This window comes from Eschrichtius robustus, chromosome 20 (genome assembly GCF_028021215.1).
Source record: "Eschrichtius robustus isolate mEscRob2 chromosome 20, mEscRob2.pri, whole genome shotgun sequence".
Classification (NCBI taxonomy): domain Eukaryota; kingdom Metazoa; phylum Chordata; class Mammalia; order Artiodactyla; family Eschrichtiidae; genus Eschrichtius; species Eschrichtius robustus.
This window is the reverse complement of record NC_090843.1, coordinates 37,800,631-37,827,083: the sequence shown is the minus strand read 5'-3', so window position 1 is coordinate 37,827,083 and position 26,453 is coordinate 37,800,631. Positions and strand designations below refer to the sequence as shown.

The 26,453-nt window shown below is 41.0% G+C and overlaps 1 protein-coding gene across 1 annotated transcript in view; it reads right to left on the bottom strand.

Moving 5' to 3' along the window:
• Nucleotides 1-25,298, bottom strand: part of TOM1L1 (target of myb1 like 1 membrane trafficking protein) — a 53,204-nt gene extending 27,906 nt beyond the window's left edge. The window contains exons 1-7 of the mRNA XM_068531870.1: nucleotides 25,200-25,298; nucleotides 22,685-22,769; nucleotides 20,726-20,804; nucleotides 14,464-14,613; nucleotides 12,839-12,964; nucleotides 11,841-11,942; nucleotides 10,762-10,878 (exon numbers count right to left, since the gene is read on the bottom strand). Coding sequence (XP_068387971.1) covers nucleotides 10,762-10,878; nucleotides 11,841-11,942; nucleotides 12,839-12,964; nucleotides 14,464-14,613; nucleotides 20,726-20,804; nucleotides 22,685-22,769; nucleotides 25,200-25,257 — 717 coding nt within the window. The 5' untranslated portion in view covers nucleotides 25,258-25,298. The remainder of the gene's footprint in view (nucleotides 1-10,761; nucleotides 10,879-11,840; nucleotides 11,943-12,838; nucleotides 12,965-14,463; nucleotides 14,614-20,725; nucleotides 20,805-22,684; nucleotides 22,770-25,199) is intronic.
• Between the last annotated feature and the right edge of the window lie 1,155 nt (nucleotides 25,299-26,453).

Here is a 26,453-nt window from a genome sequence, read left to right as displayed (position 1 = left end):
AAGAAAGCATGAGAAGTCCTCAAAGGCTAAATCCAAATAGGACCCAAAGATATGAGAGGCAATAAAGGCACAAGGGCCCGAAAGGCACCCAACTGTCAATCTCTAATAACCCTGAGAGGCAGGAGACAAAGCCTGGGGCCCGAACAAGGTACTGAGATGCAGCTGGGACATCTGAATGGCTACGACCTATATACGAAATAAGAAATATACATATTGATCTTTGCCCCCCCCCCCCCAGTGCTGACAGAGTTCCTAAATCCCTTGGAACTTCCCGGGTGATAGGAGCATCTTTTGTTCTGATGAGGCAACTCTTGATGGGCTCCTGGATGGGGGCTGGTCAACAGAAAGACTAAAACATGATTAGAAGCTTGGAACTTTTAGCCCTATCCTCCATCCTCCGAGTATGGAAGGGAGGCTGGAGATGACAGTTAAATTGATCATGCCCACTTGATGAAGCCTCCATAAAAATCCATAAACTTTGGGGTTCAGAGGGCTTCCAGTTGGCGAACATACCCATGTGCTGGGACGGGGGTGCACCTCAACTCCATAGGGACAGAAGCTTCAGTGTTTGGGACCCTTCTAGACCTCACCCTTTGTACCTCTTCACCTGGCTTTTCATCTGCATCCTTTGCAACATCCTTTATAACAAACCAGTAAATATAAGTAATTGTCTCCTTGAGTTCTGTGAGCCATTCACGCAAATTATCAAACCTGAGGAGAGGGTTGTGGGAACCTCCGGTTTATAGCCTGTTGGTCAGAAGAATGGGAGACTTAAACTTGAAAAGGGCATCTGAAGTGGGGCAGCCTTGTGGGACCGAGCCCTTAACCTGTGGGATCTGATGCTAACTCTGGGTACTTAATGTCAGAATTGAATTGAATTTTAAGACACCCAGCTGGCATCAGAGAATCAGTCAGTGTGGGCAAAAAAACCCATACATTTGGTGTCAGAAGTGATGGTTATGAGTAGTACAAAAAACCAAGTTTTCCTTTTGTTATATAAGTTAAAAAGTTAGAAAAAGCAGCTCAGCCCCACAAAGGAAAATGGCAAGGAGAAGGAGAAGCCTCACCTTTGGAGGGAGAGAAGGAAACTACGTATTCTTCCTGAGAATTCTAACAGCCTTTCTGCATTATCATCTCTAGGGATAAGACCCTCTGCCTTCAAAGTTTAAAAGCCCTAGTGAGTGTTTTTCTTTTTTCTTCTGACTGCTGAGGTCCCATGTTCTCTTGGAAACCACAAGTTATTTGAAGTCCTTTTTCTCTGGTCTTATTAGTGACACTGAAATTTCCCTGCTCCTGGAGGGTACAGTGCTGGGACAGCAGAAGACAGACTCATGTCCATGTGAGTGCCTAAGGCCCATCCAATCTTACTCTGATTCTGAGGTTACTATAGGCTTCTTCTGAGGAAAGTCACAGTGTAAGGGTCTCTTCCTCCTGGGGCTGTGTGTACCTCAGTTGGCTGATCCCACCTACATTACTGGACTCTGAATATTCTCACTCTTCTGGTCCCCTGATGGTCTGTCTAGGCTCTCCTGTAACCCTTGGAATTTATTCTTATTTTCATATTTTGTCTGTCATTTCAAAGGGGTTTGGGGAAGAGGAGGTAAATTATTTTAACAAGCTAAAAGAAAAAAAGTGGTTATTAGCTAGTTTGGGGAAAAAACAGTGTCTGTTTCACAACTATCACAGTGGATTTCAGATACTTTTAGTACTTCTTTACAGATAAACTCTGTATGCCCTGTAATGGTCCCGGGCCCTCAATGCCTCCCACCTTGCCCACTACCCCAACTCTGATGACCCCCCACCAGGCTCATGCTGAAGCCTCCAAAAGCCCCTGCGGTTACATGGGGAAGCTAGGCAGGAAGCCAGCGTTATCTGGGGGCCCTAACTCCACTAATCTGTAGATTTTACACCAGGGGTCCCCAACCCCCAGGCCACAGACTGGTACCAGTCTGTGGCCTGTTTGGATTCGGGCCACACAGCAGGAGGTGAGCAGCGGGCAAATGAGCGAAGCTTCATCTGTATTTACAGCCGCTCTGCATCGTTCACAACCCATCGCTCGTGTTACTGCCTGAGCTCCGCCTCCTGTCAGATCAGTGGCGGCATTAGATTCTCATAGGAGCACGAACCCTACTGTGAACCGCGCACGCAAGGGATCTAGGTTGCCCACTCTGTATGAGAATCTAATGCCTGATTATCTGAGGTGGAGCTGAGGCAGTGATGCTAGCACAGGTGAGTGGCTGCAAATACAGATTATCATTAGCAGAGAGATTTGACTGCAGAGACCATAATAAATCAACTGCTTGCAGAATCATATCAAAACCCTATCAGTGAGTGGCAAGTGAAAACAAGCTCAGGGCTCCCCCTGATTCTGCATTATGGTGAGTTGCATAATTATTTCATTATATATTACAATGTAATAATAATAGAAATAAAGTGCACAATAAACGTAATGTGCTTGAATCATCCCGAAACCATCCCCCCCACCAGCCCCAGTCCCTGGAAAAACTGCCTTCCACGAAACTGGTCCCTGGTGCCAAAAACATCAGGGACCGCTGGTTTACACAGTTATGAGAAAACCTTTGAAAAAGTACAAACTAAAGAATTACTTTATTTCTCCATAGCCTATCTTTGCTGGTTTCATTTTTAGATTCCATCACATTATTTTAGATTGACCATAGTGGGACAGCATATTGTGATAGAAGAAATATATATTTGGTCCTCATCCCCAGTTCCTAGCACAGAGCTTCTAAAACCCTGGGAATTTCCAGAGCAGTAGGATGAGAGAAGCATCTTTTGTTATTGATAAGAAGCCCCTTTCAACCAAGCCTGAGTTTATGCTAATGAGGTGATTCTTGGAGGATGGGGGCTGGCTGCCAGAGGAACCAACCCTGTGATTAGAAGGTTGAAACTTGCAACCTCCAGGAAGGGGAGAGGGACTGGGGGTTGAGTTAATCACCAATGGCCAATGATTAAATAAATCATGCCTCTGTAATGGAATCTCTATAAAACCCTAAACTACTGGGTTCAGAGAGCTTCTAGGTGGTGAACACATTCAGATGCTGGGAAGGTGGTGAACTCCAACTCCACAGGGACAGAAGCTCCTGTGCTCAGGACCCTTCCAGACCTTGCTGTATGTATTCTTTGTCAACAACAACGAAAAAATGTCACCTGCCATATCAGTAAACAAAGGATGTTGCAGCCATCAAGCCATCACATTACAGCCTCCCCGATGGTGAGCCCTGAAGGAACTCAAGATAGAAACAGGATGCCCACCATCTAGCAGTCAGCCTCTGCAGCCACCCACCAAGAGTGTACCCTGAGGAAAGTGAGGATGAGAAAGCACAGGATGCTGGCCCCAGATAGCTGAGGTGTATATCAAAGGAATGACTTCAGTGAGCCCAGACTCCTGTTATCTGTGCAAACATAGAAAAGCACTAAATTCTTTAACTTGAGATATCTGGTTTTCTTTCATTAACAGTAATCTTTTGATGTTCCAACTACCTGGCCTTTGTTAAGAAAAACTCCTATATATCCTGGCTCCTCCCGTGCTTCTTCAGAGTAGTACCTTAGAGCTATCTGAGAGGCTGTGTCCTGGGCTTAAGTCTTCAGTTTTGTCCACCAAATAAAACACAATTCAAAACTTTTAGGGACTTCCCTCGTAGTCCAGTGGTTAAGAATCTACCTTCCAATGCAGGGGATGCGGGTTCGATCCCTGATCAGGGAACTCAGATCCCACATGCTGTGGGGCAACTAAACCCACGCACCACAACTAAAGAGCTCACACGCCACAACTACTGAGCCCATGCACTCTGGAGCATGCGTGCCACAACTAGAGAAGCCCGCTATGAAAACGCAGCACAGCAAAAAAAAAAAAAAAAAAAAAAACAACTTATAGGTTGTGCATTTTTTCACTTGACATCTTCATCTGGCTATCATCTGTATCCTTTATAATGAACTGGTAATAGTAAGTAATGTGTTTCCCTGGATTCTGTGAGCCATCCTAGCGAATTACTGAACCTGAGGAGGGGATCACGGGGACCCCCAATTTGATTTGTAGCCAAAATGGGACAGAAGTGTGGGTAACCTGGGGACCCGCTACTTGTGATTGGCATCTGAAGTGGGGGCAGTCTTGCGGGACTAAGCCTCTTAACATGTGGGGTCTGTGCTATCTCTGGGTAGCTAGTGCCAGAAAGATTTAATGTGAGGGAAAAAACTTCAGACCTGGTGTCTGAAGTGTTGTGAGTAGAGAAACAGTTTTCTTTTATGAGGTTATTTAGATTACAAGAAAAAGTTCAAATACTTGTCAAAAGAATTTAAAAACAGTGCTCCCCGTACCAGCTCTCTATCTGTTACTAACAAAAAGCATTAAGAGAGAAAAATAAAGTTATACATTCAATAGGCTCCATAAACAAATTAACCTGGGGCCAGAACCATTCAACTTGAATTGGCCATGAGTAGTGTTCTAACGTTGATTTACAGCCCAAATCTCTTTATTATTCAAGGCAACACACAGCCCTAAGCTCTGGCATCAAAACAGCAACCAGCAAATCAGCACTATCCTTGCAAAATTCAACCAAACATCTGTACCCGAAGACTTGGACACAAAAAGGCACTTCAGTGCACTCCAGGATGGCATCAAATAAAACTGGATTCACATATTTGAATGGGATGTTTCAGTGTACATTTTACTGAAGGATTGATTGTTTGCCACAGATGGATAAAAACATGAGAGAAAAATCCTATCACTTCATTTGAGAGCTCTGAAAGGCTGGGAAGACTGTGTGGAACTAGGAATATTGCCATGTCCATTTTTGAAAAATATTATCTGCCACATACCCTTTTACTTTGATATTTACTTTTTAAATTTTAGTTTAACATGCTTGTTAACATCATGAGTCACAAAATTTATATCTGTGAATGCCTTCGATTGTGGATTTTTAAAAAGGGATTACTACATAGGAACTCTATGATTAATTTTCTTTTTAATCTCCGCTTAACTTGGATGTATAAATGAAGAGCTAAGCTCTTATCTTAGCTCTTCATTTTATATATATATATAGAAACTAAGTCCAATGATAGTAAATGACTTGCCCAAGGCCAGGAACCATAAGAATCATTAGCAAAATGATATAACGTTCCTAAGTAAAATATCTTAAAAATAATATACTTAAAACCACTGATCCAAAATACTGATTTATTTCTCAATGCATATTACTCTGATGTTCTATAGGATATTAACAGACACTTAGCAAATAGAGATTCTTTAGTCAAAAAGTCTGTAAATTTTGGGTTAAAGACTCTTTGTACAGATGCAAAAATCCTCAACAAAATATTAGCAAACCAAATCCAACAACACATGAAAAGGATCATATACCATGATCAAGTTGGATTCATCCCAGGCTCACAAGGATGGTTCAACATATGCAAATCAGTCAATGTGATACACCACATCAACAAAAGACAAAAACCACATGATCATCTCAACAGATGCAGAAAAAGCATTTGATAAAATTCAACATCCATTCATGATAAAAACTCTTGCCAAAGCGTGTAGAGAGGGAACATATCTCAACATTATAAAAGCCATTTATGACAAACCCACAGCCAACATAATACTAAATGGTGAAAAGCTGAAAGCCTTCCCAGTAAATTCTGGAACAAGACTCGGATGCCCACTCTCACCACTTCTATTCAACACAGTATTGGAAGTCACAGCCAGAGCAATCAGACAAAAAAAAAGAAATAAAATGTATCCAAATAGCAAGAGAAGAGGTAAAACTGTCATTATATGTGGACAATAGGATACCTATATAGAAAACCCTAAAGACTCCACACAAAAACTATTAAAACTGATAAATGAATTCAGCAAGGTAGCAGGATACAAGATTAATACACAGAAATCTGTTGCATTTCTTTCACTAACAATGAAATATCAGAAAGGGAAAGTAAAAAAAAATACTGTTTAAAATTGCATCAAAAAAAAAATACCTAGGAATAAGCCTAACCAAGGAGATGAAAGACTTATACGCTGAGAACTATAAAACATTGATAAAAGAAATCGAAGATGATTCAAGGAAATGGAAAGATATCACATGTTCTTGGACTGGAAGAATTAATATAGTTAAAATGGCCATACTACTCAAAGCAATCCACGGATTTAATGCGATACCTATCAAATTACCCATAACAGTTTTCACAAAATTAGGACAAATAACCCTAAAATTTATACAGAACCACAAGAGACACAGAATTGCCAAAGCAATCCTGAGGAAAAAGAACAAAGCTGGAGGCATAACCCTTGGAGACTTCAGACAATACTACAGAGCGACAGTAACTGAAACAGTGTGGTATCGGCACAAAAACAGACATACAGATAAATGGAACTGAATAGAGAGCCCAGAAATAAACCCACGGTCACACCTACATAGGTCACACCACACCTACAGTCAGGTAATCTTTGACAAAGGAGGCAAGAATATACAATGGAGAAAAGACAGTCTCTTCAGCAAGCGGTGCTGGGAAAGTTGGACAGTCACATGTAAATCAATGAAGTTAGAACACTCCCTCACACCATAAACAAAAATAAGCTCAAAACGGCTTAAAGACTTAAACATAAGACGTGACACCATAAAACTCCTAGAAGAGAACATAAGCAAAACAGTCTCTGACGTAAATTGCAGCAATGTTTTCTTAGGTCAGTCTCCCAAGGCAATAGAAATAAACAAATGAGACCTAATCAAACTTACAAGCTTTTGCACCGAAAAGTAAACCATAAACAAAAAGACAACCTACAGACTGGGAGAAAATCTTTGCAAACAATGTGACCGACAAGGGCTTAACTCCCAAAATATACAAACAGCTCATACAACTCAATAACAAAAAAACAAACAACCCAATCAAAAGACATACATTTGGCCAATAGGCACATGAAAAGATGCTCAACATTGCTAATTATTAGAGAAATGCAAATCAAAGCTACAATGAGGTATCATCTCACACTGGTCAGAATTGCCACCACCAAAAAATCTACAAATAATAAATACTGGAGAGGGTATGGAGAAAATAGAACCCTCCTACACTGTTGGTGGGAATGTAAACTGATACAGCCACTATGGAAAAACAGTATGGAGGTTCCTTCCAAAACTAAAAATAGAGTAACCATATGATCCAGCAATCCCACTCCTGGGGATATATATATATATCCAGAAAAGACGAAAGCTCTAACTCAAAAAGATACACACCCCAATGTTCATAACGGCACTATTTATAACATCCATGACATGGAAGCAACCTAAGTGTCCATCAACAAATGAGTGGATAAAGAAGATGTGGTATATACATATATACACAATGGAATACTACTCAGCCAAAAAAAAGAATGAAACAATGCTATTTGCAGCAACCTAGAGATGATCACACTAAGTGAAGTAAGTCAGACAGAGAAAGACAAATATTATATGATATCACTCATATGTGGAGTCTAAAAAATAGTCCAAATGAACTTATTTACAAAACAGAAACAGACTCACAGATGTAGAAAACAAACTTATGGTTACCAAAGGGGAAGGTGTTAGGGGAGGGATAAATTAGGATGATATATAAAATATATCTACCATATATAAAATAGATAATAAGGATTTACTGTATAGCACAGGGAACTATATTCAATATCTTGTAATAACCTATAAAGGAAAAGAATCAAAAAAAAATATAGATATATACATACATATGTATTGATATAACCAAATCACTTTGCTCCACACCTGAAACTAACACAACATTGTAAATCAACTATACTTCAATAAAAAAAGACTCTTAGAGCCTTTACTATACTAGTGGACTTTTTGACCCTCCAAGAGGAGAAGTACGGTAAACACTTGGTTTTGGAACTTATTTGACCACAGATGTCATATTCCCCACATAGTACACAACATAAGACCAGTAGGAAATGCTGTCTTAAATTATTTCCAAGAGTTGTGTCTTGCTTCCCCCAGAATTTGTCATCTCAATGTTCACCAGAGGAATCTTTCTAAAGTTTTATCTGGTTATGCAGTCCTTCAGCTTATATCCCTTTAATGGCTTCCTTCTGCCACCTGGATTAAGCCCACTCAGGCATGGCATATCAAGTCCGCAATAACCTGTGCAGACCAGATCTTGCCACCCTTCTCCTGGAACCTGATGCCCCCAAGCTGTGGTTTAAAACCCTCTGTGCACCTGAGGGATACCACAAACTCAAATCCATTGATAGTGGGTGGGGGGTGGCAAGGGGTTCCTTGAGGGGTGTGTCTGACTCCCTCGTGGTCTCTGGAGGTAGGCTTGCATAGATATAGCTTGAGAAATGACTTTTCCTTTTTTTTTAAATCGTTTAAAAATGTAAAACTCATTCTGAGTTCACAGTTCGAAGTCTGCATATAGCCCACTGGCCACAGCATGCTGACCCCTGGATTAGAGGAAAGCACAATCCAGGACACTCAGGACCGCCCACAATGAGTACTGCCACAGAACATGGAAGGAAATGAAGGGTGCTCCATGACTAGAGACCGTGGAAGCCAGAAGAAGACGGTATGAGGGGCAGCTAACAAACAGCTGAGGTACAGCAGTGAGACAACTGGGCAAGACAACCTGTGCTCACGCCTCTCTCCCCATGTGAGACCAGACAGCTGAGGCAGGAGCATCTGTGTCTAGGTGGGAGCAATGCTTGGGACAGAGACATAGGGCACTGTTTCCAGTTGCTGGCAGCAACCAGGAAAAATAGGAAGCATATAACTCAGAAGACCAGCTACCAATATAACCCACCCAGCATCATCCCGTGCCAGTGCTACGTACTCTGAAAACAGCAGCAAACACAGAAACACTCAGAAATAGTACTAAGAACAAGCTGCAGTAACGGTGTTTTCCACTTGGCATGGGCAAGCTGGGTCACAGAAATGCAGACCAGCTGTCAGGGATCTCACACAAAAATAAGCTCACTATCACCAGTCTATCCAGATACTTGAGAAATGAAATGAAAGAACTGATGAACAAAAGAACTTGTACCCAAGGAAAGAGAGTCCACAGAGCAAATGGAAAAGCACCTTTAAAAATAATTACTATCCTTAGAAAGACAAAAGGGGAAAGCATATCCATGAAAGAACTATTATAAAAATTGAAATAAATCTTTAAAATAAAAAATTGTTGAAATAGAACATTCATTAGGAGGGCCGAATGGACAATCTGATGTTCACATTTAAGAGAAATAATACATAAAACGAAGAAGCTTTGCTAGAACTACAGCATAAAAGAAGGAAGAAACAAAACGTATATAAAAGTTGAGATAAGAAAAATATAACTGAAAGTTTCATCATCTAAATAATGCTCCATACAAAGGTAGAAAGAATACTAGAAAAGAAATATCTGAAATAAGAGCTGAGAATTTTTCCCAGAACTAAAATACACTTAAGCTGACAGGGCAAAAGGCCTATCAAGTACTGATACTAAGCAGGTTAAGTAAGGTAGATACACATATGCACATACATGCACACATATCCCTAGACACAGTAGAGTGAAATTTCAGAAGCATTAGAGTAAAGAGAAATCACAAATGCAACCAGAAAAACAGATTATAAAACAAAGGTGCAAGAATACATAATATGATACTTCTCAATAGCACCACTGGGTGCAAGAACAACAGAGCAGTATCTCTGAAGGACTTAAGGAAAATCACTCTGTACCTAGGCCAAACTGCGAGCCCTTAACATGGCAGCCAAAAGACATGTTTGGACATGTAAACACTCAAAGTTTACCACTAGTAACAATTTAAGGAGATAGCAGTTAAATACAGGTGGTAATGTTGAAAAAGGACATTTTTACACCATTTATTTTTTCCCAAACAAGCAACAATCAAGAAAAATGTTATTTACTAACAATCGAAGGACTTAAAGGAAAGATAACAACAACATGAGAAGCGGGGAGTGGGAATCAGAGAAGAGTAAAAATATAAGTTTCTTAACTTTTGGCGGAAGAAAAAGATTTAGAAACATTTTTTTTTTCCTCTAACTGCATCTAAAATTATGTGTTAAAGTGTGTGTTAACATTTAAAATTGATAATTAGAACAAACCATTAGAAGGAAAAAGTGCACTGGATGTAGAGACACAGAAAAGGGTCTGGGAGGGCCCCCACTCCAGTCATAATGAGCTGTTCGTGGTCCTTCACATGCCCACACACGTCCAAATGCACGGTCCTCTTGCTCCTCCATAGCCTTAGCACTGCCTCCATCTAAACCTTTCCAAAAACCCTCACCTTTCTCCTTGCCCCCACCCCTGAACCCACAGTATGATAAATAAATTTCTATTATAGCATCAATACTTTATTAAACTTGTTGTTTACAAAACACTCTTGCTCACTAGACCTAAATTCCTTAAGGACTAGGACAGCCTCTTCATTTCTACATCCTTTACCACATTGTAGTTACTCATTATGTTTGCTGAATAGATACGTAACTTTTACACATTTAAAACAATTAGAGATTAGTAGAGATTGTATATGGCTAGGCTATAAATGATTAAATGATGTTAAATTATTTATTGCAAGAGGGTAAGTACCACGTCTAAGTTACCACTGCATTTCTGATAAAGTCGTCCTTGCAGCTTCTTGTTAAGTTTAAAAATCAAGTAAATGTGCGGGAGCATGGACTAGTCAATGTTAAGGTGTCTTCCATCTCCAAGGCTCTAAGTTTAGAGAATAACTTTCAGGGACTGCCTGTCCCTGAAATTATACTACACCTGCAGAAGCTCCATGTCTTCACGGTTTTCAGACCCAGGAATGTTCTCCATCAATATGGCAGACATCACTCTCACATTCATTTTCACCATATCCAATTCACTGTGCAGTTTTCCAATCTGTCGAGAGCAACACAGTCACCAGTAAGTGTGACACAAAGAATGGCTACCTTGTTTCTTGCTTGCAGAGAAAACACTTTTGTAAAATTTAATATTTTCCAATTTATACAAATGTACATCTAATTATTTTAGAAATGTACAATCTGTCACCTTCTAAAAGGTCTTGAGAGCTCTTGTAATAAATTTTAAAATATGCTCTAGGAAAGTTAATGAAGGGAAAATGTCAGATTGGAACCAATATGGAGAAGGGAGAAGGTGACCATATCAGGAGCCTGAAGAAAATGGCAAATGTTAGTCTGGGTTTCCTAGAAACCAATGGGAGAGAAAAAAATGAATATTTTATAGTCCCACAGTACTAGAGAAGGAAGAATCAAGAGAGAAACACTTTTTTTTCTTCCTGGATTAAATTCTAAGAGGAATTAATCACATGGATTGTTATATAATACCGAATAATAATAATATAAAGTCTTAAATCATAGTTCCCTTATAGCAGGACAGAAATGAGTTTTATTTAATAATTGCTTGTCTAAACATTAGATAAACAGATATAGACAAAAAAGTAAATGTAATTCAGTTGGCACAGTTAATAATAGTAATAAGATGACCACTTACTGAGCTCTCTGAAATGGCATACAGACAGTCCTATCAGGAGCAACAGGAATCAACTTACACAAGATCCATCCCACAGCCAAACCTCCACAAAGCCACAAAAGCCACTAGACTAGCACAACTGTTAAAAGCTCAGACTTTTAGAATCAGGCAGAATCCATGGGATTAATTCCACTTAGAGTTGAACCATCATAACTTATACAGTATCACTAAGCTTCAGTCCCCTCCTCTGTAAAATGAGGTTAAAATGTACCTCCACTTTATGATAATATTGTTAAGAATAAACAAACTATATATAAAGTACTTAGAACTTAGAAAAAGTCATCAATAAATACAGTCATTGCTGTTGTTACCTGTTCTGGGACCAATATAATAGTGGAGCTCTTGGGAACTACAGAAGAAAGAGCTGGTGCAGTAGGAACAGATGGTGGTGTATTCGGTGAGATCTGAGCAGTCTATCAACATGAAATTTAGAAATATTATTACTTAAATTAATTCAGCCACCCCAAGCCCAGTTTTTCCATTCAGATGACTCAATCACTAGGGAGAGTTAGCCCTCAGGACAAAGCCTTCACAAAGATCAGACTTTTGGTATACACCTGAATTGCTTTTTCTACCAAGGCAGGACTCACCAATATGCAGAAGGGAAGAATTACTGTTTTTACATTATGGAAATTATAGGAAGTTAGGAGCTGAATTATAATCAGTCACTACAAGCGTTCTAAGTTCAAAACCTTGAAAGTTGGTTGCAAACTTGAGAATGAATACATGTGAACATTGAGAAACTCTTCTATGGGCATAGTATTAATAAACAAATCTATTATATGACTACCTATAATAGAGACCCCTGCCTGTCTAGCACCAATCTTTTCCTTTGAAACCTGCCCCTCTTCTGTTCTACTTAAATAATTTCTATATGGAGCAACCCTGTTCTTATATGACCTTACTTAATTTGTGCAGAAATGGAAAACTGACCTAGGTTGGTTCAATGAGTCCCTTCTCTGAAATTTTGGACTTGGAATGTGAAAAAGCTAAGGCTATAATATGAAAATTTGGGAGCTATATTGTTTACCATGTGGAAAAAGCTAGTCTGCAATGAGAGAGAAGAACGAAGCTGATGATCAAAGGGAAGTAGACAAGTAAAAAGGCATTTGAATGCTTGGTTCTCTGTTCAAAGATCCAGCTAACACCACCCTTCTTGTGGCTTGTATTCTATGAGGTATCACAGTATCCTTCTAACAGATTAATCTTTTAGGTGAAGCTAGGTGGAGCTAGGGTTGTCCCTTTCAATGAGAAAAGACCCATGCACTACACTGTCTTACTCTACACAGGTCAAAGAACGGCCTCCTACCTCTTGTCTGGCTGTTTCAGCCGCTGCATCTATTGGAGGAAACTGAACACCTTTCTTAAGGAGGTCCAGATACACTTCTTTCACTTCACTTACATCCACAGCTCCTGGGAAACCCTGCGACCATGTCTGAATTCAAGAGATGGAAAGTTCCAGAGATAAACAAGCAGCAAAACAAAACACAACTCCTAAGCTGGTGACAGAAAATGAGAGATTGACAATTATGTACCTTACTCAGAAAAAGAAAGCTACTTTTGAATGTACATTTTTAGAGACTAGAATAATTATATATATATATATATATATATATATATATATATATTTTTTTTTTTTTTTTTTAAACATCTTTATTGGAGTATAATTGCTTTACAATGGTGTGTTAGTTTCTGCTGTGTAACAATGTGAATCAGCTATACATATACATATATCCCCGTATCTCCTCCCTCTTGCGTCTCCCTCCCACCCTACATATCCCACCCCTCTAGGTGGTCACAAAGCACCGAGTTGATCTCCCTGTGCTAGGCGGCTGCTTCCCACTAGCTATCTATTTTACATTTGGTAGTATATATTAGTCCATGCCATTCTCTCACTTTGTCCCAGCTTACCCTTCCCCCTCCCTGTGTCCTCAAGTCCATTCTCTACGTCTGCGTCCTTATTCCTGTCCTGCCCCTAGGTTCTTCATAACCACTTTTTTTAAGATTTAGATTCCATATATATGTGATAGCATACAGTATTTGTTTTTCTCATTCTGACTTACTTCATTCTGTATGACAGACTCTAGGTCCATCCACCTCACTACAAATAACTCAATTTCATTTCTTTTTATGGCTGAGTAATATTCCATTGTATATGCGTGCCACATCTTCTTTATCCATTCATCTGTCGATGAACACTTAGGTTGCTTCCATGTCCTGGCTATTGTAAATAGAGCTGCAATGAACATTGTGGTACATGACTCTTTTTGAATTATGGTTTTCTCAGGGTATATGCCCAGTAGTGGGATTGCCGGGTCATATGGCAGTTCTATTTTTAGTTTTTTAAGGAACCTCCATACTGTTCTCCATAGTGGCTGTATGAATTTACATTCCCACCAACAGTGCAAGAGTGTTCCCTTTTCTCCACACCCTCTCCAGCATTTATTGTTTGTAGATTTTTTGATGATGGCCATTAGAATAATATATTTTTAATCATCAAACTGCCATGCCTCAACAATTTAATGAAACTCTGGAACAGATACTACTGTTTGTTTTTTGCTATACTAAATCTAGAATTAACAGATTCTAAAACAGCATCAGTAGCTCTTTTGCCAAATAACTCTGAAAGCAGTGAGTTATCTACCCCAGAACATAGTTTCCACACCTGCAAAATGAATGTACACGTCACTCTCTCTCCTATCTGACGTAGATAAGATAGAAACTGAGAGACAAGTATGGAAAAGACTACAAATTCTTCAGAAAAAGGCCACTATCCAATGCCAAGAAATTATTATTACATGGAAAACCGAACAGTAAAAATGCTTTTGGGCTCAATCCCAGGCTTGTAAAGGATCACTGAGCCAACTGGGAGTTAGGTAATTAAATCTCTAATCTTAGATGTTCACCATCCCATAAGATATATAATAGACTTACCTTAATGAAATACAAAATTCTATTCTGAATGCCTATTGGCAAGGTGTATCTGGGACTCAGCAGCTTAACTAGACTATCTTTAACAAATTCCTTCTTCACAATCAGAGACTGGAAACTCGGACCACAGTTCTGCATACACATGTCAATAAGCTAAAGAGAAAAATTAAACGTTTTATCTCTTTGGCAAAACCACCTCCTAAATATTAGGTAAAAATTGCTAAGTAATGATTTCCACCAGCATTCCAATTAATAAACATAATTTAGTATCTACTAAAATACACGGCAAAATGTTAGGTTCTGGGAATGTGAGGAAATATAAGGCATAATGTAACTGCTTAGCAGATGGTGCTGTTGGGGAGCCAGGACACAATTATAAGCGAACTAATAACTATGCAAGGTAGTAAATGCCAAGGGCCAATGGGAGGTGCAAACGAAGAATGTGGGCTCTAGACAAGGTGACATTTCTCCTAGTTTTGCCAGGAAAGTCCTGGTGAACTCCTGTTGCCCTGGTTTTATTAATGATGATACCTCCTTTCACTCTCAAAAATGTCCTTGCCTGGATGAAAAATTACATGGTTACCCCAGCTACAGACCTTTATAGGCAGAAGTGACAATTTAGGGCGAGGTGGTCTTAAGACTTTTGGAAAAGGGTGGTTCTAAGCTGGGCTTTGATAAATGGTCAAGAAAAGTACAAATGAGTATAGAGCAATAGTCTAGACAGGTAAACGGTATTAAAAATATAAGTACAGGTGACAAAGCATATGAGCTGTGAGGAGGAAAATAAGTAGTCCGGTTTGTAGAGGCTTCTTTACATCAGCAAACTGGGGACATTGGGTTGGTGGGTGGATTAAGTCTGGAGGGGCTTCATCCAGACTGTAGAGAAATTTTGTGTGGCAATGTAAAGAATTTGAACATCATCTTGAAGGCAGTAAGAAGCCACTGAAGGGTTCTTATTAGTTTTGACACCATCACACCTCTATCCTGAACTTGAGAGAAAGGTTAGTGCATGCAAAGTACTCTGACAAGGTTTTCAAGCAGCACCCTACAAAGGGAATTGGAGGGCAAAGACCCTGGAATGATAGAGAGATCCAGCAGTGACCCACTAGCACAGCCTGATGCAGAAAGGCCTAAACTATAGGATGATGTGGGTACAAGGAAGGGAAAGACATGAGAATTATGAAGCAAGAACTTTCAGCAACCGGGGTTTGTTGAAAAGGAAAGGCTGAAAGTTAAGTGACTGTTACTCTGCATGAGATTGATGGAAATCTGGAAGTGGATGGGATACTACGACTAGTCGAAAGTCAAAATGATGGGTTGAAATTTAGATATTTTGAGTTTATAAGTGCTGTGGACTGAATGTTTGTGTCCCTCCCAAATTCCCATGTTGAACCTCCTAATAATCCCTAATGTGATGGTATTTGGAGGTGGGACTTTTGGGAGGGAGTTAGGTCATGAGGGTGGAGTCCTCATGAATGAGATTAATGCTCTTATAAGAAAGGGATAAGAGAGATGATCTCTCTCTTGGCCATGCGAGGATACAGCAAGAAGATGGCCATCTACAAGCCAGAGGGTGGGCCCTCATCATACAATGGATCTGCTGGCACCTTGATCTTGGACGTCACAGCCTCCAGGACTGTGAGAAATAGATGTCTGTTGTTTAAGCCACCCAATCTATAGTATTTTGTTAGAGCAGCTCAAGACGACTAAGACAAAAAGGACAATGAGACATTCAAGTAGAGATTTTTTGCTGAGAGCTGTACATGCACAGCTATAGTTCAGGGGAGAGTTAGGCCAAAAGTGAGTAATCAAGGCTGCCTCGGATAAGCAGAGAGGAAGGGACAAAGGCCAGAAGGACGTTCAGGAAAGGCAATCAAAGAGCAACCAACAGAAATGGATGCATAAGATAAATAGAACATAATGTTGGTAAAGTCAAAAGAGGGCAGAGTTTCTAGGAGGATGGAGTGTCAAACGGTTAAGAATATGGACTGAAAAACCCAGCTAGGTTTGTTGATTAGTGGGGTCATCAGTCACCTTGAAAAAAAGATTTTCAGTAAAGCAACATAAGCAGAAGTCAGGCTAAGAAAGAATGAGCTGGTATTGAAGAACTGCATGCAGAAAGTGGATTTCTAAAAGTGATCTAAAAACAAAATTAAATCTCTAGTTCCCATGCTACCACCTTCTCGGAGGTCACAAAAACCATAACGTGACCAGGATAGGTATAATCATCTTTGCAGAAAAGAAGCCCTGAAAACTGACTTTACACCATGCTCTGTATTGTGTCACTTTAATGGCAATACAAAAAGAAGAAGGTATGAAAGCTGCAGTTTTAAGGGCAATGTGGCTAAAAATGCAACCATAAAATACAGAAGCTGAGCACATGCAGCTTTGTGAAATATACAGGGAGAACCCTGAAGGCAAAGGAAAGTAAAATCAGAATCCAAAACATATTAAGATGAATCTATTGTATTTTAAATGCAAGTTGTTTAGAAAAAGACAAGCTGAAAAGTTGAATAACAAATGACTTTTTGCTTGATATACTATTATGATGAGTTTTTATCAGATGAAATGCTGAGAGGAAAAGTGCCTCTAGTTCAATGGGAATTTATAAAAATACTTCATGCAACCAGATATGCAGTCTTAGGCAAGATACTTTGCCTCCAAGTCTCATTTTCCCTAACAGTAAAATGAATGCCAAATATTCCACAAACACTTTTTATGTTTTGGAGCACCAAGATTTTATGATAATGGGTAACATTCCCAAAAGGTTACCTGCACAAAATCAAAGAGTCAACATGAAATGCTGAGAATGTTAACATATGGAGATCACAAATCATGCCCTTTGTGTTTTCCCATTGGAATCAGAATGTCAGGACCAATTCCTTCACACTCTTACAATATGTCCCCAGTACCTCTTTCACACCCCAGCCCCCTTAGCTAAGCAATAAAACTTATAGTGGTGAATAAGAAAAATTAAATATCTTGCTTCTACACATTTTGGAATTGGGCTTTGGTGCAATTTATGTGTTCACATAACCTATTTTTGCAAACAGGACAATCAAGAAACCATAATCTGAGGTGGAATAGAGAACCTAGGAGCCAAGAACTGAGAGACTGGACAGGATGCTGACTTGAGGCTTCACAGATCTCCTTTTGCACTTGGGTGGGCAAATCACTTATCCTGACTAAGCCTCAGGATTCTCATCTGCAAAATGAGCATGCCTTCCTCCAGAGACCTGCTGTAAGGCTTAAGTGAAATATAATGTATATGAAGAGCCTGACACCTAGCAGGACCTTAATAAATGGTAAGTACTGTGATCATCTGCTTCCATGGATAATTTCCCATCAAGAGAGAATATACTGATGAGCTGATATAAGTATTCTTTTCAGAAATGCTGGAAAATAAAAAAGAGTGCCGTAGTAGTTTTATTTCTAATAGTAAATTTCTAAACCAAGCACAGTAAACCAGGCTTTGGGGCCATCCAGAACTGAAAACCACGCCAAGGTATGGCCACCTTAGGGGATGAGCTTACTTTCTAAGTTTCTGAAGGAATAAACACATTTTACACTTATTCTGAAGCCCTCAGAGCTCACCACCTAGGGGGTGCTCCAATTAATAAACTGATTCCTAGGAACCTGTTCGATCACTTTCCTCTTGACAATAACAGTATCTTGCTGAGACTTATCATAATTGACTCATTCAAGAAAACACTAGCCTCTGGCTACGAGTTATAAAGTCTGGTAACAAAATGCTTTTAAAAATGAGACAAAACTACTGGCTTCTTGACAAAACTGCACCACCAACTGATGGTAGGAAATAACAGGCTAGTCAGATCCCGTCAAAGACCTAATCAAGGCTAACAAGTCCATGGAGAACCCAAATCACAGATAATATAAAGGATATGTATAATTGACTTTGACAGGCTCTCATCATTTCACAGTAATAAAATGAAAATGTAATATATGAGGATTCATTTTTAAAGAGTTTATTGGTAAATATATAATTGCCTTTGACAGACACTGGATGATTCTGTGACTAATCTCTCTCATAATTAAGTCTGGCTTAAGTTAATATTAAAGTCTGTTCTGAAGCCTTAAAGACACCACTACAATGCAGTGAGTAGTGTGAGGTGAGGTGACTGGGCCATTGACTATACAACATGGGGAAATCTGCATGAAGCTATCAAGAGTCAAAGACCAATTCAAAGAAAATCCAAGAAGTAGGCACCTTAATGAACTCTGCCCCTAACAATGACCCCCAACCTGTGACTCTCACCCTTACTTTGGCACAGGTTTTAGATTCGCTTGTTCTCACGTACTGGTGTGGAAATTAGGAGGTGGAGGATGTAGTTACCTGAGGTGGAACAGGGAACAGGCAGCTAGCTGGGAGTAAGGCCTAAGAGATCAGACTACCGGAAGGACAGAAAGAGTGGGAACTCAGAGATGGAGGGCTAAAAGAGACAACACTCTGGAATAAGTCAAATTCCCCAGGGAAGAGTCCTAGTTCATCCCCAGAAGGAAGGAACCATGATGGAGGAGGATATGGAGCTAAGGATAAGAAGCAACCGTGGAAATGTTACGTAGGCTGGCTACAACTGAGAAAGAGACAAACACATTGTATAGAATAAACAGCTGTAAGAAGGTGAAATACCGCATGCTGAAATACAAAAGTGGCATAAATTCATCTTCTGCCCTTAGGTTACTCAGTCAATTATCCTAACCTTCAGCAGCCCTGAGATATCCTAGATCCACTTCATTTTAGGGCACAGCTACGTATCTTTCTAACCCAATTCTACAGTACATTCCTTGAGTCCTTCCTGGATGCTAGGAGAGTGGGATGGGGGCTGAAGGACACTCAATCATTAACTAGTCAACACCCGGTACACTGATGCACTAGGTCTTCCACCATGTAGAAAGGAGTTGAAAACACAAATGAAACACAGCAGTCTTTTCTTTCAAGGGGCTTGATTTGTTCTGAGAAGCAAGGTGGTATGGGGCAAGGACGTGGAATTTAGAATCTGAGAACTGGATTGAAATCTTGCCTAGGCTACTGAAATCTTGGAGGGGGAAAAAAAAAAAATCACTTAACCTCACTAAGTCTCAGTTTCTTCATTTCTGAAGTGGAGTCAATAATACAACTTCTTCAAAGGGTTGTTGAAAGCATCGACCAGGTACCAGGCAAAGGTTTATTTCCACCACCAACCCACTGTTCTGACATTTCTACTCAAGCGCCTTAGTCCTCTCTCTCCAGTTGCCTGCATTCCGTGACCTCCCTGAGGAGGCTGCTATGGTAAAGGACAGGGGAGAGGTCCAAAAAGGTGAAAGAGGAAAATCCCTCTAAAACTATATTCAGACCCCAACTTGAAGGGTTTCTTCAGTGATAGTATCATTACGACTTCAATTCATTTTTTCTCATTCAGTTACTCTCCAAGTAAGCAAGATGTGATAAATTCTTTTCCCCCTGAAGCTAGAAAAGGGGGGCTGTGCTCACCTCTGTTCCATAGCCCTCTAGATAAACACATCCTAGTCCCCTAAGAGCAGTGTGATGCTGGCAGAGTAGTGCCATAACCACTTGTGGCTTGGGGCTGGGCTGAGGTCAGCAAAGGCACACAGAAGAAACTAGAAAGCCACACATCTCACTCTCAGGCAGCAGGCAGGGTTTGCAAAACATACTGAAGTAAAACGGGCAACTCACCAAGCAACTGAAGAGGTCACACGGCCAAGGTTGGGGGAAAATGGGAACATGTCAAATAAATGTCCACACCCAAATCAAGCAATAAGGTGCACAGGAGAATTGTTTAAATCAACAGAGAACATTCTCCAAATTATACCAAACAGCAAAACTTGGCTGAACCCTAAAGAGCCTCCAGCATCTCAGAATTCCACAGAGGTGTTCAAATGAGGTAGAAAGATGACGGGGAGGCATTTCTCAAGCTTCAATTCTCCCCATGTGTAACACATACACAAAGTTCTTGAGCAACTCAGTACCTACAGGTTTTTCATTACCAGTTCCCATCTCTTAAGCAGGAAAATATGCTTTTCCAGGAACACTCACTTTCCACCGAATTAAATGCTATTACAATCAACGAAACTCCCTTGATTCTGCAATTCTCAATAAATGAATAGTTTTAATTCATACTGTAAATAACTTTTTGCTAACCTATTAATTATCTCAGAATATTTGTATCTTTTATACCCAAAATTAGAAATGTGACAGTAGCTTGGAAAATCCTAGTCTTAATTTAACGTTAAAGTAAATACTTACTGACAAGGTAAGTTGGATTTCTTTATGATTGTAGTTTTTGGAAATCCTTTTTTTCAGAGCTTTTACTGCATCTTTTGGCCTGTGGCAATAAACACAGTAAAATCATCAACGTAGCCATTGCTGAAAGCAAGTAGTCTCTGAAAAGCAGCATGCAGTGTGGAAAGAGGAACGGCTAAGGAGACAACCAAGGTATTGGTTCTGCTGTGTGACGCTGGGCAGATGACTTAACTTTTTTACACCCGTTTCCTCATACATCTAGGCAGACAATACCACCTACCTCCTTGTCAGAATCAAATAAAATATGCAGATGATGATCATTACCTAGAAAGCACTATATGTGAAATGTACTCACACCCACAGCCCATATCAACGCATAGAACCAGGTTACCGGAAATGTAATTCCCAAAAATGTTACCTATTTTTATTAGTATTTCCTAAGCATCCTATAGGCAATGGGATGAAGGAGGAGTTAGGACTAACCAGGTCAGGTTCTGATATGCTACAATTTTATGTTACAAAAGGAGGAACTATGTGTAAGTAGACAGTCCAAATTTACTCTGAGATGGTCAGTTATAGATAAGTAATGGGGATGTAACGTACAACATGATGACTATAGTTAATACTGCTGTATGGTATATTTGACAGTTGTTAAGAGAGTAGATCTTAAAAGTTCTCATCACGAGGAAAAAACATTTTTTGTAACTGTATGAGGTGACGGATGTTAACGAAACTTATTGTGGAAATTGTTTTGCAGTATATGTAACTCAAGTCATTATGCTGTACACTTTAAACTTATACAGTGCTATATGCCAATTATACCTCAAAACTTAAAAAAGATACAAACCTTTTTTGCATATTACCTTCCAATTTTGTTTGTTATGCTTGCATGGGTAGAATTTCTATTATATGATAATATAATTACATAATATTACATATACTTAGAATTGTAACTATTATAAAATATAATATTATATATATTTCTAAAAAATCATATATAAAATCTAAGATTAAACCCTTAGAAAAGTTGAAAAGAATAAAGACACTGTTTTAAGAGAAAAAAATTTTACATTGCGTTTCCCTTTTTGCATTATCAATGAAGAAATTAGTATTATCAGTGAAGAAAAGGTTTAGAGGAACCAAATATGGTAAACAAGATTACAGGGAAAACACCATAAATATTTTAAAGTACTAACCATAAGCACTTTCCATTGATATAGTCAATAATTAAGTGTAATGTTTTCTTCATCAACAAAAACTAAGACAGTCTCCTTTGCTGTTCATTATTAGTTTAAATGCACAGGAAAATCAAGAGAATTGTATCCCTTATAACAACTTGTAGTTCAGACTAAATCACAAAATAGATGGCCTTCTTAATGATTTTATTTTTTAAACTTCAATTCTCTAAAGTTTAAGAAGTGTAACAAAAGATACCACGTTGCTTAAAAACTCAGCATAAACATGGGTGAGTTGGCATTCGGAACAAAAAAAAATTGCCTTGTGACAGGCAGAGGAAAACAACTGCTAGATTATTTCCTGGTTGATAATGACAACTGCCCAGAGACAGGTCACCACCAGTAGTCCTCTAGCTTCTTGATAATATTTTTCAGTTACAGTAACATAAAATATTGACAATCAGAGCAAGAAGAATTCCTAACAAAGGAAACAATATCTCCCTCTCTCCCTAAAGAACAAGGAATTTGAGCCTCACCGAGCCAAAATTTGAAACTATTAAGGAAAAGGCAAAGAGGAGAAAAATTATAATGGATCCTCAGATATTCCACATGCTGAAACAAGCAGCTGTCCTAATATTTCAACCTGACATGTCTTCAAAAGGCAGTGGGTGCTTAAAGGGTGATGGAAACACTATTTCAACAAGAAAACCAGTTTGCAAGAGAAAATGTGCTGTAGTTCTGACACTTCTTATGAGAGGCAAATACATGAACCACACACTGAACTCACCCATCGTGGGCAGTGTTAATTATGTCACAGATGTGCATGAACTGGCCCCAATCTTCAGTCTGAACTCCAGCAAATGTAGCCTTTTCTGCAAAGAAAAAGCTGTTGTGTTGAGTCTGAGCTACAACAGAATAAAACACGTCTGGTCCTCCTGAAACAATCTGTCTGGAGTTCACTAGCAAGTACCATTAAGTTTATATCACCAAAGAGCAGAGAGATTTTTTTTCTGAGCAATTCCCAGTAATTCAAGAATCAGTCAAAACCCAGGTGCTTCTGTTGCAACAGTAATGAGTGACCTATTAATAAAGGCTGCAGGGCCAGGACAGCCCAGCTAAATCTCCATCTGCCTGCCTGTCTTTCAGAGAAGGACAGACACCTACAAGATGAAGTGCACAGTGCTAAGTATTTTATCTTACGCAATTTCATTTAACCCACTGTTAGAGGTGATGAAACAGAAGTTCAAGGAGGTTAAGGAAGTTACCTAAGGCTACACAGTCAGTACATGGTAGAACTAGCATTCAAATCTAGGTTGTTTGATGTTTGATGCCAGTTTTTGTTTGCTTTTTTAAAGTCACTTATTCTCCTTTGGGGGGTGGTGTTGAGAAAAAGAGAGATCTACTGAAACTGTCTATGTACTTCCTAGCACCTGTACTAACCAGAGCTGCACCAGGCAGACTTGAAGCCTCCTGTACCTGTAACCCCATCATTAAACAGTCAGATAGCTTTTCCCTCTTCTGACATCCTCCTTAAGAATACAAAATGTCACCTGGGAAGGATAATAGAACACTCAACCCGAATGAGCTTAACATCTCTACTACAAGAAAGGAGAATATCCCTCAGCATGAAAACATGAGGTTCTAGGGGAACAGAGCAAAAATTAAAAGGATAATGAAGAGGATAAAGGTTTGGTTAGGGGAACCCCAAAGCTTAGACTGCTCCTCATCTAGGAGAAACACTATTTGAATTTGGCATGCAAATGGACAAGGCTTACCAATCTTGTGTTCAGTTACAAGGTTCTTTCTGCCAGATTTCTTGCTCCCCATTCTGTCCTCCTTCTTCCCACCTTCCCATCTCCCTAGAAAACTCCTATTCACCCTTCAAAAGCCATGGCAGAGTTAAGTTCTCCCTTTTCATAAGTGTTGGGTGTTTTACACTTCTCTTCTATTGCAAAGGTACTGCACTATTGCCAGTACGAAATTGTGTGCGTCTTCCCTATAAGATTATGTGTTCCGTGATGGCTGAGACCACATCTTACCTTGCCTGGTCCAGGTCCAGGGATATAGCTGGCAGTCAGTAAATGTTCACAGCATTAAAGAATAAATCAGCCTATTAAGATGCAGCCTGAATCCACTTCTGTTCAGGGTTCATTTTAATACCCAACAGAGATATGGCCAGCAACAGTTTAGAAAGCATCTCCTCCTCAATGATAGTTACACTCACCATCTTATAAAGGTATGGGAACTAAGCTTCAGGTTGAGTAGTGTTTTGGTTTTTGTTCTTTAATTTATTCATTCTTTATTTATTTTTGGCCGCGCAGCATGCGGGGTCTTAGTTCCCCGACCAGGGATAGAACCAGCGCCCTCTGCATTGGAAGAGCGAAGTCTTAACCACTGGACCACCAGGGAAGTCCCTGGGTAATGCGCTCTTGTCATACAGCAGTTAACTGAGCTGCAGGCAAAACTGTTCAAATCTGAGCCTCCTTATTATAACTACCAGGTTTTCATGATCTCCTCATCCCACTAAGCTCCCCGACGTGATGACGCTTTACTTGGCATCTATATGCACTGGTGCCACATCCGGTTCCCAAGGGAGGTATCAGAGACCAAGGAGAAGGGAGTCGGTGTTGTTAAACAGGCCAGGCCCTGGCTCCGGCTTCCACGTACGTGGATCAGAGCACGGCCACGGGGAGAGGGAAGTAGTCAGGCAGACACCTGTGTAGCCCCTAGTGGCCTGGAGAGACCTCTTGTGTCCCCAGAGCGCGCCTGGCTCCCCCTTCCTTCGCTCCAGTGCTAGGCATGTTCGTTCTCTTTGTTCACCCCGAAAAAGTAACTCACGTTTTAAGGGCCTGGAGTCAGAACTAGTTCGGAGACCTGCCTGTCACATCGAGGTCACTGCACTTAACCTCCTGGAACCTTTTTCTCTTTGCAAAACGGGCAGAATAAAACTTGGCCCTCGGGTGGACTCACTTTCTGAAGAGCTCCCCCTGGCCCAGAAGTTGACACGCCCCCGTAGAGGCCCAGCCACGCCACACCTGGATCCCCTCTGTCCACCTGTCCGCTTCCACCCCCACCCCCACCCCCACCCCGGAAGGCACCGGAAGACGGGAGGTGAGGAGGTGGCGTTCGAGAGAGGTCGGCGGGGACAGGTGCCGCTCGGGACCAGCGGAGCGCGGGGCCTGGGAAAGTTGCGGGGGAGTGGGGAGGAGTTCCTCGAACACGGACCCACGCGATCCTCTGCGGCCGGGAACAGAGTCAACGCGTAGCGTCCCGGCCCCGAGCCGGAGGGGTCCCCCTTTTACCTATGAGCTGGCCCACGGAGGTCGCGTATGGGTCCCGGTGACTCTTCCCGAACGCCATGGTAGCACAGGGAGCCGGCCCGGGCCTCCGCCGCCGCGGCTCACGACTCCACCCGCACGGCCCTGGCTCCGCCCCCTGGGCCGCACTTCCCCCGGCCGCTGCGGGGCGCCGGGCTCCGAGCTGGGTCCTGGGGTGGGGTGGGGGGGCGCAGGCGGGAGCGCCGGAGGGGGCGGGCACACGCGCACCTGCCACGAGCCGCGGGACCGTCCGGGCGGCCCTGGGGATACCGCTGGGGACGAGTGACCCGGAGGCGGATCCTGCGGCTCACGGGGCGAGGTGCTGTTCTTCTCTGCGCCTCCTGCTCCCCTTTGTAGAGAAGGAAATATGGAGTTAACACACGTCCCAGGTTACTGTGAGCATTAACCACATAACCCGCTTAGGTCAGCGTTTGGCACCCACAAAATAAATGTTTAACCACTGAGTGAATCGCGTAACTAGAAATATTTACCCCACTCCGACTTATTTACCCGCCCCAGAGATCCGGGAGGGAAGGTGTGTCCCTGGCCCTTTAAGGCTGCAGGTGATGGACAGGAGGAGGGAGCGGCTTCAATCGAGAGGCCTCACAGGAGCCGGCGTCCTTTGTCTCGCCCCTATTTCCTGAGGGACCACGTGGCGCCGCCCAGCGAGTTCTCGGTTCCTCCGGGGAACTATTTTCCAGCGAAGGTGAGAAGAAGAGAGGCTTTCCTTCTGCTCCGGCAGGGAGTGTTTGGCCTTAGGACTGCTTTGGAATGTAAATCCGAGCTGGAGCATTTCAACCTCTTCCCAGCTGCCCTTTCAGAAGCGGAATTTATTTCCTTCTCTTGTGCATTCGATTAACATCTGATTAGCGATGGTAACAATCTTCCAGGATGCCGGAGCCTGCTGGGGAGTGGTGTGTCTCCAAGGTGATGGCAGTTAGCATAAGATGGGCTCCCTGTGCCTCCAGATCTTGCTTCCTGTGGTCAAGTGGGGCCCAGTTCTACAAGCCCTTCCTGGGCCCTGGAAATGGTGACAAGAGATCAAAGGGGGATCGGTCTGGCTTATGTCCTTAGTCATATATTTAAAAATAGAAATCAAAACCAATTCCAATGTGCGCCAAGGGGTTAACTTTTTTTTGCTCTAATTCTGTTATTTCTAATTTTTCTTGACCCATGTGAGCTAATACCTGAGATTCTGAAATCTAGAATGAATCATTTTTGTGGTAAATGCCTCCTACC